The sequence below is a fragment of the Cygnus atratus genome, chromosome Z, assembly GCF_013377495.2.
Source record: "Cygnus atratus isolate AKBS03 ecotype Queensland, Australia chromosome Z, CAtr_DNAZoo_HiC_assembly, whole genome shotgun sequence".
Taxonomy (NCBI): Eukaryota; Metazoa; Chordata; class Aves; order Anseriformes; family Anatidae; genus Cygnus; species Cygnus atratus.
The window spans coordinates 12,078,749-12,089,554 of record NC_066396.1 but is presented as its reverse complement, the minus strand read 5'-3'; the positions used below and the strand labels follow the sequence as shown (position 1 = coordinate 12,089,554).

Below are 10,806 nucleotides of genomic sequence, written 5' to 3'. Positions count from 1 at the left end.
CTCTGGGGACAGCGACAGGACCCGAGGGAACGGCATGGAGCTGGGGCAGGGGAGGGTCAGGCTGGGGGTTAGGGAAAGGGTCTGCTCCCAGAGGGTGGGCACTGGTCACAGCCCCAAGCCCAATGGAGCCTTTGGACAACGCTCTCAGACAGACACATGGTCAGATTTTTGGGGGGTGCTTCATAGAACCAGGAGCTGGACTTGATGATCCTTATGGGTCCCTTCCAGCTTGGGATATTCAGTTATTCTGTGCACACTGCATTATATGTCCCAACCACACATGGCCTCCAAGCCAGCAAACCAGCTCCTGCAGTGATCTGCTCCTTCTGAGTTACTTCCACTACTTTCTTCCAGCCAACACCACTCCTGTCAGGTTATCAGTGTTAACTTTTGCTTTGGGCATCTGTGCTCCTCAAAGACCTCAGTTTGACCCAAGTCTCTTTTTCTTTGGATTAGATGCCCTATTTCAGAAACTGACTAGATGCCTGTATTCACCACTCTTTCTTTTGAAGTTAGAGAGGTAACACTGAGTTGCTCATGCCCTGTTATTCTAGGCTGAAACAGAGGAACTGGATAGACGGCATAAGCAAAACCTTGAAATATGCAGAAGCTGGGGAAATGGGGAAAAGTGGGAGACAGAGAAGAACTAGTAAACATAACCAGAAGACAGATAAAAGGACAAAATAACCTCAAAGAGGTCTGACTATTTGCTGAAGTCAGTCAAGGCAAAAATCCTTTCCAAGGTCAGCCCTTTGCAAAAGTACTAGAGAAAATCTCATGCCCTTACAATTAGAATTCATGTGGTTGTTTGGACATTATACTTTCTGTGAGAGAGAACCTAGTTCTATGCTTCTTCCCCAACCTATTAACTTATGAACACAACAATTCATTTAACTAGATCTGGCAAAAAGGCAGGCTCACTGACAGTTCCCCTAAAGCTTTAGGGAAGTAAAACCCCAAATCAAGAGGTGCTTCAAAGCTGCAGTGTGAGGTTAACAACTTTTAAGCACTATTGTAAACATATTTAAAGCTTTTATATGGAAAAATCTCTATGACTAACTCTTTGAGAAACAAAACCTGAACAGTATATACAACTGAACCAAGAAAACAGCAATTTTTGTACAAAAAATTTGTCTCTGTCTATAATTATGTAACAGAATTGTGCATTCTTATGCATAATCGGTGCTTTAAAGCACTGTTCCTGTAATAGAGGAACCACAGGTAGTTATATTTCAGGCTAATGTAGGCACATGGTTTTGGTACTCAATCACAGGTAGCTTTTACCTCTTACCTTTAGGGAATTTGCAATGAATTTGGCATAAAAGACTAGAATCTTATGTTAGCCTGTTTCTCCCCAGCAGGTATATTTCAGGTCATAAGAATGTTATACAAGAGTCACCACAGGCAAAAGAAACAAGTAAGCGTTTGTTTTGTTGTTGTTTTTTGTTTGTTTTTGTTTTTTAGTTTTGTTTTTTTTCATTCCCCTGTGAGACAATTCCTGTAAAATTAAAACTTTACAAAGGATTATCTGCTGCTGTCAAGTACTAGCAAAGCTATCTTCCAAATTCCCATTAATGATAACCACCAGTGACAACCTGGTTACTTTTATTCCTTGTATGTGTTACAAGTTGTTTCCCAGAGGTATTTGAATGTAAGACCAATTACCAAAAGCAGAAATATTTGGAGTTCCTTATTTCCTCTTCCCCATTGCCATGTTTTTCAAAATCCAGAATCAGCTCACGGAAAAGACAAAAAAAAGTGAAAACTGAACCCCAATAAAGAAACTGGTATTTCGTTTAATTAAAACTGAAGTCCGGTTAGCTTTACTTGTGAAAAAAACCAAGTATTTACAATATTATGTCTACATAGCTAAGAAATATACATAATATAGCCACACCAGACTAAAAGATGACTTGAGTCTGCTTAGTTTCTTCACCTGTAACTTTTAAGCTTATGCTTCAGTTCTGAAAAGCTTTTTTTGCCTCTTCCTCTCAATTTTGCGTGGCTTCCTCTTATCTTTTACAATTGCCTTTGACTCTGGTTTCACAAGCTGTATTTCCACTGGCTTTTCTTCAGCTGGAGTTTCAAAGACCACTTCAGTGGGATCTTCTTCAATAAGCATCTTACTCTCCTTTTTCTTAAGCTTTTGTACTTCCTTCACTTGATGTTTTTCTCTAAATTTAGCAGCCGTTGACAACCTTACCAACCGTCGATGCTATTGAAAATAATTTAAATTAAAACAGGTGTCAAACAAGCAAGATGGAAGAAATCAGGTATTATAATAACAGGTGCAGATTTCTCTGCTTAACTGCCAAAATCCACAATGTAATGTCATCTTTCCGCTGACAGGAATTTTGCATTCATTCAATATTTGCACAATTACTCTGTTCTCAAACTGTGATTAGTTAGGGCACTCTTTCCTACAAAGAGGTCCAGGGCATATATGGCTTGAGATAAAGAGATTGCAATCTTCAAATGAACTACTAAAGAGAAAACAAAGACAAGGCTGCTTACCATATTTGGGGACTGATAATAGGGATTTTCATATAAAGTTGGTCCTCCAAAGCTACCTTGGAAGATTTTTATGAGGTTCAGGACAAAACGAGGCCCAATTTCTACTAGAGATGCATCTTCTTCTATTATCTGCAGTAAAAGAATACCCTCTTTATTTCTCATAGATTAAGTCAATGTATACGAACTCGTAGGCACTTCACACATGGTGATATGTAAAAACTTATATCCAAGATATGATGCCACTGAATTTGATAAGCTAGACTTCTACAAGCAAAGTTCTGTATACAAAGAAGTTCTTACATGTTCAAGCAAGCACTTAAAAGAGTACTACGCATTTGTGAATTCTTCCTTTAGAAAGTAAGTGCCAGCATACTTTCGGCTGAAGTGTGAAGTAAAGTTAAAAGACAAGTGAAGCCATGGCTTTGGCTACCTACTACTTCCTCCTACCAAAACACCCATCAAAGAACCACAACTAAGAGAACATAAGCTTAACTGGACAAAATTGAAATTATCTCCAGAGATACAGAAGGTTTGAAGTTACTTTGTACAAGCAATGAGCATTGGCGTATTTTGATAATTAATGTAAATAATTAATTATAATTATTGTAATTGATATGAAGTTATTACTCCACTAAACACCAGTGAAAGAGCTAAAAGAGACCACTAACCTGATAATTCCGAAACCAGATCCTATTGTCTGTAATGGTGAATGTGAAAACATGATCTACAAAAGGCTGGCTTTTCGGGTGATACTGTGGCGTACTGAATATCTGTAATAAAAGACAGTACTACTAAATGATGGTAAGAGGCCAAACATAAGTAGCTTATCTTTATTTCATTTTAAGTTTTTAAATTCTGATCCTAGGTTACATAAAAGAAACTTAAGAAAAAGAGTCCCAGTGACTAAGCATGACTCTAATCCTTTGAGGATTTTCTGCAAATTCGGAACTGTAAAGTTAACATAGAAAAAAAAATTTAAAATAAGTTGCCAAAGACAATTTCTAAGCTAAAGACTGACCTGAATAAATAACTCTTTTAGCAGGGCATAGTGTGGCTCCTTGTCAAATGTCTAAAAAGGAAAAGAGTAATGTTATATACATAATTAAATGCAACAGCCATGTAAAGAAAATGAACACAATCAAATATAAAACCTGTACTTACTGGATCAAAAGACAAAAGGGGCCGTGAGCCTCTCAAGCAGTTTCCTGTCATCTTCAGTTCAGCCAGTGTGTGAACTACAGTGATTTTTTAAAAGATCATTTTAGTACTTAAAGAAAGCTGTGCAGGCAAGAAAGTAAAAGTCTAAGAACAATAACATCAACCAACTTACTGTTCTGCACTAAGAATTTAGCTGATGGTCCCTGTGGTGTATTTGAAAGCCTGCACAGGAAAGGCAGCGGGAAAAGAGAAAAGCAAAATGTTAGTAGGAGACAGAAAGATACACTGGATTTCTACAGAACACTCCAACAAATTATTTCTGCATTGAAGTAATGTCAATCACTTTTATAGCAGTATCAAGTTCCTTCAAGATATTTGTGCAAACTTGATTTCTGAACAATTTTGTAAAAATGTTTCCGTAAGTAGTATGAAAACCAGTCATGTGTTTTAAATTTGCACTACCTACAACAGAAGCACAGGATTATTTCAAATTTACCTAAGCAACACTATTTCGTGTATCCACAATATTACAGTAACAAACTACAGACATAAGCATCACCAGTTATATACAGAAACATGAGAAAAACATAGAATTACTTACCACACATAGAGATCTTGTTTCTTTTTGGCTTCAAAGAAGATGCACTTATTGCAGTTTTTCATTTCACATACCTAGACAAGATATATCAAATCAGCTATTTACAATGCGGTGAAGACATTTTCAAAAACTTTCTATGTTTCCATATCCATTTCCAACATCTTTCCTCCTCCCAAAATAAAAGTTCAAAAGCAACAGTCTCATTTTAACAAATTACACTTACTGACCCCCAAAGTTTCAAGCACTTGTTTTGTTAAAAAAATATCAAATCCTTATTACCACAAGTAATAACTTTACTACAGCTACAAGCAACCTGATATGATCTCCAGAATATGAACATTAGAGCAGGAGTTGTAACATTAGGTTCTGGTTTCAGCACTACCAGTATCTTACTAAGCCTGGTTGAGTATTTGTTCCTTGATTTCTTAAAATATAAACTGTAACACATCTGTCACCTATATAGAAAGGCATATTCTGTTTTATATCTTCATGGCAAAAAGCCTGTGTTTAAAGGTTTTATTAATCAAAAGTCAATTTCCCATTTTATCATTAGCACTTTTTCAGCATAAAAAATTTTCATCTTTCCAGTTACACAACTCCCTTGGCTGCCTTTTTCTCTTGCATGTTAAATTTCTACAGAAAATTAAAAGGAAACACTATTTAAATACTGACTTACCTCATTAATTACAAACAACTTGTCTTTGCGATCCATTTTAGTATCTGGAAGACAAAAACAACATTGACAAAGCTTGTACACTGATTTAACACACGTAATTTTTTATCAGTCTGCGTAATTTTTTACTAGCTGTACATGAAAGATGCATAACTATCAAGTTTTTTCAGCCATGTTCTACAATAAATCGGTAAAGCAAAAAAGTATTCTTACAAGACAGAAACTATAGATGTTGTTTCCCAGAGAGTATTATGATACAACAACATTTGCTGTATTTGTTTGCTCAGAAAGGGTTTGTTGTTTTCTTAGAATAAGAGACCACAGTTTCATCAGAACAGTTACATACAACATTTTAAAAAGAACAGGATATTGGAAGTGCTTAGTTTAAAACTACTCTGAAAATGCACTAGGAATGATGCCTAGCCCTACCTGCTTTAGAGTGAGGCATCAGCGTTCTTAAATCTTGCATTAGGTGCCTTGTTCTGAAATTAATTCCACGGGAGGAGAAAATAAGCACCCGTTCCTTGTTCTTCCATTTGCCCTAGGAAAAAAAAGTATTAAGCATAAAAAGTGAGCTTCTTAAAGCTACTACCACACAGTAAGAGTAAGTGTTTCAACTGTAGTAACAGAAAAGTAGAGTAAGAGCCTATGTTACTATCTTGACTCATGCATAAAACCTCTCACTCTGGAAGAGTGCTGAAGTATGTTTTCACATGAAAAACTGCTATCTGTAATGCTTCACAAAATCCCTACGTTAAGATCTTTTAGTACAAAGCATGTAAGTATTAACAAAGCCATATACAATACTTAGCCTGAAAGCATTAATCTGAAGCACCTCCTCCTCTAGGAAACGAGCTGAGCTACAGCCTGGGCACAGGAAAACTGAGCCACGAGGTCGCAGGCTTCCGCGTGCTTCTTGGCTTTCTTTTAAGCTAACTTAAGGCTGTTTTCGAAGCCTTCTCAGGATGATCCCGACATGATACACGCATAATATCCATCAGGCCCTCCGTATATAACAGAATTACAGAAGTTATACACTATACATATATTACGTAATTACTGAAAACTCTTGCTTTTGTTTGTGCAAGGATTATTAAGTTAGGAATATGCCCCTTCTCCCTCGCACATCAGCCGGGTTCCCGTCTCCCCAAACCCCCGACCCCTAACACCACACCACTCGGTCGCCGGCACCACGTTGCTCCGGCTAGCGTGGAGCCGCCTCCTCCCAGCCGTGTGCCACGCCGTGCGGCTACCTGAGACACCGGGGCCGGGATGCTGTACTCCTGCGGGCCCGGCTTGGCGTCGGCAGCCGCCTCAGGCTCGCCCGGGCTCCCCTTGGCTCGCTTCTTGGGCCGGGCGGCCGCCGCTCCGCCACCCTTCCTCTTGGCCGCCGCCATCTTAGGAGGCTCCGCGCCGCTGCGCGCTCGCCCTTCCGCCGGCCCCGGAACCGCTCCCGTTGCCGCTGCCTGCGGTCGCCACGCCCCAGTACATCGCGGTAGATCGCGACAGAGCCCGATAGATCCCGGTGGGCCCTTCCAGGGCTCGCCATGCCGCTCTCCACGCAGCCGCTCGGCAGCGGCGAGCCGTACGTTCTGACGGCCAGCTTGGACAATGCCCGCCACCTGTCCAGCCTCCTGCGGGCCGTGCAGTTCCAGGACCATGCCACCTGCTTCGCCACGGCCAACGGGCTGCGAGTGACGGTGGAGGATGCTAAATGCATCCAGGCCAACGCCTTCATCCAGGTAGGGGGCAAGGCCGAGCTGCTAACGGTGGGACCCCCGTTAAAGGGTGAGAAACGGGCTGGTAGCGGTGTTAGAGACCTTAGGAAAGCCCAGACTGCGTAATGGAGGTGTACGGGATTTTACCTGTGGAGAAAGGGAATCTTTGGCAAAACCATGAAATAGTTGCAGAAGCTGATGTGAGGCAGGTACACTGAATAGGCTGTCTAGACCACATAGACCACATATGTATAGATATATTTATTTTATAAGGTAATAGAATCGTTTAGATTGGAAAAGACCTTGAAAGTCATCAAGTCCAACCATCAAACTGACCTGCTGAGTTCCATCCCTAAACCTGAGTCCCATCCCTAAACCATGCCTTTTAGTGCCACAACCACACGTCTTTTAAATACCTCCAGGGATGGGAATTCCACTAGTTCCCTGGGCAGCCCGTTCCAATGCTTGACCATCCTCTCCATGAAGAAATTCTTCCTCATATACGGTCTGAATGTCCTTTGGTGCAACTTGAGGCTGTTTCCTCATGTCCAATCACTTGTTAATTTGAGAAAAGAGACCGACAACCCTCCTTGCTGCAGCCTCCTTTCAGGAAGTTGTAGAGAGCAACAAGGTCTCCCCTCAGCCTCCTCCAGACTAAACAGCCCCAGTTCCCTCAGGTGATCCTCATACATCTTGTTTTCTAGACCCTTCACCAGCTTTGTTGGTCTTCTCTGCACAGTCTCGAGATGACACAGTACTGATAGGCTGAACTCAGCACCTAGTTCATTCATACATGCCTGCTTGTATCCTTTAATGGGCTGGCACCTGCTAAGCCCATGGCTCTTTCTGACATTGCCATGCCTAGATTTGTGAGCAGGTTCCTGTGAGAGTGTTGAGCTATTAGGTTAGGTGAGTGCACCACATGTGCTGAAACATGCCCGTGACTAGTCTTGGTACTGGGTAAACTCCATACTACCTCTTGTTAGTCACTGGGCATCAGCTGCTTTGTGGTGGCCACCAGAACAGAATATCTAAGAAAAATAGCGGGGTAATTTGGGCTGCTTGTGAAGAAGCACTTACACATGCTTATTATTTGAAATAATTCTTCATACTCCTAAAAAGCAAGTCTTGTTTCTGGAGAAGTGGGGTGTTTACGTTGCATAGTTTCCTGAATGTTTCCGGCCGCAGAAATAGACAACTATAGGCTTTAATATTTGTAGCTTGTATTAAGCTATAAAAGACAAGTGTTCAGGTTTCCATGCATATGCTGTACTATTTTGTTTAAACTGTGACCTGATTTATTTTACTAGCTTTTGAGGATGAAGACCTATTTTTCTTCAATGGATATTATGTTACATTTAGCAATTGCTTTGTATTGCACTGGTCTCTGGAAGCAAAAGCACTCAATTTAAGAAGATAAAGAGTAAAATGTAAAATAATTGCAAAAGCTTCCCTCTTTTCATCTCTCTACTTTTTCTCTCATAGGCAGAAATTTTTCAGGAATTTTCTGTTCAGGAGGAATCAGTGACATTCCGGATCAATTTGGCTGTTCTTCTGGACTGCTTGACTATTTTTGGTGCCAGTTCTACTCCAGGTATGGTGCATATTTACCTTGACCTTTATATGTATCACATGTAATTACATAGTGAAATCTGTGCACAGCCATAGGGAGCTTTTCAGTCTTGGCAAAACTTCTCACTTCTTCACCTGAAGTCCATCTGAGGATGGCAGCTCAAACTGCTAAGCAGAGTCCATCCTGTTTGCCTAACCTAGTGTAAGTGTATGCAGTGACAACAGTCAATGTGGAGATGAAAAGGGGATGATGGGTGTGTGTCAGGGTCTGCTGCAGAATGATATGGTAAAGGAGGCTGACTCTCCTTGGAAGATGGAATTAAAAATACATGTGTGTGTGACATGTTTGGGGTACCTGAGAAACAGAAGGGTCTTGTGAAGATAATGTTTCTTGCATCTATGTAAGACACAAAACAGCCACTTGTTTTGGGAGAGAACCTTTTTGTGGCATGAGGTGCAGTGAACAACCCCAGTTCACATGCTTGCTGTGGTTTGGGGCTGAAGATCTTAAAAGGTTTTGTAATCTCGATAAGAAGACATGTCAAGTAATTTGTTTGGACAAGAAAGTCATATGATGACTTGCTTGATTAGAACTCTGACTGGAGTTCTAATGCTTAAGCCAATACTGTCCCCCAGGACTGATAAACACCACGAGCACCTTTTTGTTTTCAGTCCAGAGCCCAGATCACCAACATCATACAAATGCTAACTTCACTTAAGGGTAAAAAACTTAGGCACAGCTGGCAGAGCTGTTAACACTAAACTATTTATAGCATATCCAGCTTCATTATCACAGCTAGTGTTAACCATTTGGTACATGACAAAAGTTGCATGTGAACTGCTTTATGTGTACACATCATTTCATTTTACTGCATAAGATAACATTTGAAAGGGTGTATAGGAGGCTACACTAAACATGCAATGTTAGCATATGGAGGATGGACTAAACACGCTAAATTAAAATGATCTGTGCCCCATTGGACAGTAAAATCTGAATTTCCTGAAGTTATCAAATACACTAATTGGTTTTTTTGAAGAATGTGTATTTCGTTCTCTTTTTCAGGAACACCAACAGCTCTCAAGATGTGTTATCGTGGCTATGGCTATCCCTTGATGCTGTTCTTAGAAGAAGGAGGAGTAGTGACAGTGTGCAGAATTAACACTCAAGAACCTGAGGACTTGTTAGACTTTGATTTCTGCAGTACCAATGTTGTCAATAAAATTATCCTGCAGTCAGAGGGACTACGAGAAGCGTTTGCTGAACTAGATATGACAAGCGAAGTTCTGCAGATCACCATGTCTCCAGATAAACCATATTTCAGGTACTGAAAATGAGACTTTCAACTCAAATGTTCATGCTCTGCCTTTTTGCTTTTCAGTGGGTAAAGGCAGGAATTTTCCAGGGTGAAGAGGGGGAACTGTTTTGGAATATTGGTTTATTTCAAGGAGAATTGTAATGAATATAGCAAATCACGGTATGTAATTTCATTAACATAGAAATGAATATATGGACTACCTGATAAATGTGACTGTAGTGCACACAGTTTAGCATTTATAGGTAAGTAAAGCAGAACAATAGTGTTTTGTGAGATAGCCATAGAGATGTACAGGCCGACTGCTTCTGACAAATTTTCTGTAGAGCTTCTGTCAGGTGTTTTGAGATGGTGCCTTTTTTCTTCCAGGTTATCCACTTTTGGAAATGCAGGAAGTGCACATCTGGACTATCCCAAGGACTCTGATTTGGTGGAAGCATTCCACTGCAACCAAACCCAGACAAACAGGTTAGTAAGTCTGTAACCAGTGCACTCTGTGGCAGGCCATTCATTCTTGATAGAAAGTATAAGAAACTGTTTTTGTGCTACCGTGACATTTATTTCATTAGTACAGGTGAAAAAAAATAATTTCCATCAGATAAAAGTCGGAGTCTAATCAAAAGCTAAGCAATAACAATGTCTGTCTGATGATGTTACCAGGAAAAGATCAAATTAACATGTTGCTAATTGTTTTTTAGTCATTCTAATGGCTTTAACTGGGAGTAGTGTTTCAGCTAAACTCCGCATAACATATTTTTTTCAAATGGTATTTTTCTCCCCTACAGGTACAAGATTTCTTTGATTAAACCATCTACAAAGGCACTGGCTTTATCTTGTAAAGTCTCCATTCGAACAGATAATCGAGGATTTCTTTCACTGCAGTATATGATTAGGAATGAAGATGGACAGATCTGTTTTGTGGAATACTACTGTTGCCCTGATGAAGATATTGCTGAAGCAGAGCCGTAGGCGTATGTTCTGGTATCTGTATTACATTTATGAATATATAAAGTGCTATATATTTTTTAATAAAAATGAACGAAAGCTGTAAAGATTGATAGTCTTGATAATTGTCTTTTATTTTTTAAACTGTGGAACAATAAATACAAAGACTTCTTTCATATTCCCCTGCCAACATTTCTTAGCCTTGACCCAAAAAGCTTCAGCCCAAAGAACAGAAAGGGGAATTAGTCTCCAGTAGTTATTGGTGTTAAAAGTGATGTTCTTGTAAAACTCCGCTTCACTTTTGGTGCTCTCCAA

At 40.0% G+C, this 10,806-nt stretch overlaps 2 protein-coding genes across 2 annotated transcripts; one reads left to right on the top strand and one right to left on the bottom strand.

Moving 5' to 3' along the window:
• Positions 1-1,771: 1,771 nt before the first annotated feature.
• On the bottom strand, positions 1,772-6,682 carry BRIX1 (biogenesis of ribosomes BRX1). The gene is made up of 10 exons (XM_035563775.2): positions 6,197-6,682; positions 5,373-5,484; positions 4,947-4,990; positions 4,274-4,344; positions 3,845-3,894; positions 3,676-3,749; positions 3,533-3,583; positions 3,183-3,284; positions 2,515-2,643; positions 1,772-2,215 (listed from the first exon to the last, which is right to left on the bottom strand). Exons 1-10 carry the CDS (start codon positions 6,602-6,604, stop codon positions 1,952-1,954), a joined length of 1,305 nt encoding a protein of 434 aa, XP_035419668.1. The 5' UTR covers positions 6,605-6,682; the 3' UTR covers positions 1,772-1,951.
• A 104-nt stretch (positions 6,683-6,786) lies between these two features.
• RAD1 (RAD1 checkpoint DNA exonuclease) lies at positions 6,787-10,515 on the top strand. Its single transcript, XM_035563796.1, has 5 exons — positions 6,787-6,870; positions 8,147-8,255; positions 9,297-9,555; positions 9,916-10,014; positions 10,332-10,515. Exons 1-5 carry the CDS (start codon positions 6,787-6,789, stop codon positions 10,513-10,515), a joined length of 735 nt encoding a protein of 244 aa, XP_035419689.1.
• The last annotated feature ends 291 nt before the right edge of the window (positions 10,516-10,806 follow it).

Coding starts and splice junctions, on each gene's coding strand:
- BRIX1 (XM_035563775.2), bottom strand. CDS start 6,604: ATGGTCCTGGAACTGCACGGCCCGCAGGAGGCTGGACAGGTGGCGGGC. Junction 4,345..4,946: donor AGTTGTTTGTAATTAATGAG/GTAAGTCAGTAT, acceptor TATCTTGTCTAG/GTATGTGAAATGAAAAACTG. Junction 3,584..3,675: donor CCCTTTTGTCTTTTGATCCA/GTAAGTACAGGT, acceptor TTTCCTTTTTAG/ACATTTGACAAGGAGCCACA.
- RAD1 (XM_035563796.1), top strand. CDS start 6,787: ATGGAGGTGTACGGGATTTTACCTGTGGAGAAAGGGAATCTTTGGCAA. Junction 9,556..9,915: donor CCAGATAAACCATATTTCAG/GTACTGAAAATG, acceptor TTTTTCTTCCAG/GTTATCCACTTTTGGAAATG. Junction 10,015..10,331: donor AACCAAACCCAGACAAACAG/GTTAGTAAGTCT, acceptor TCTCCCCTACAG/GTACAAGATTTCTTTGATTA.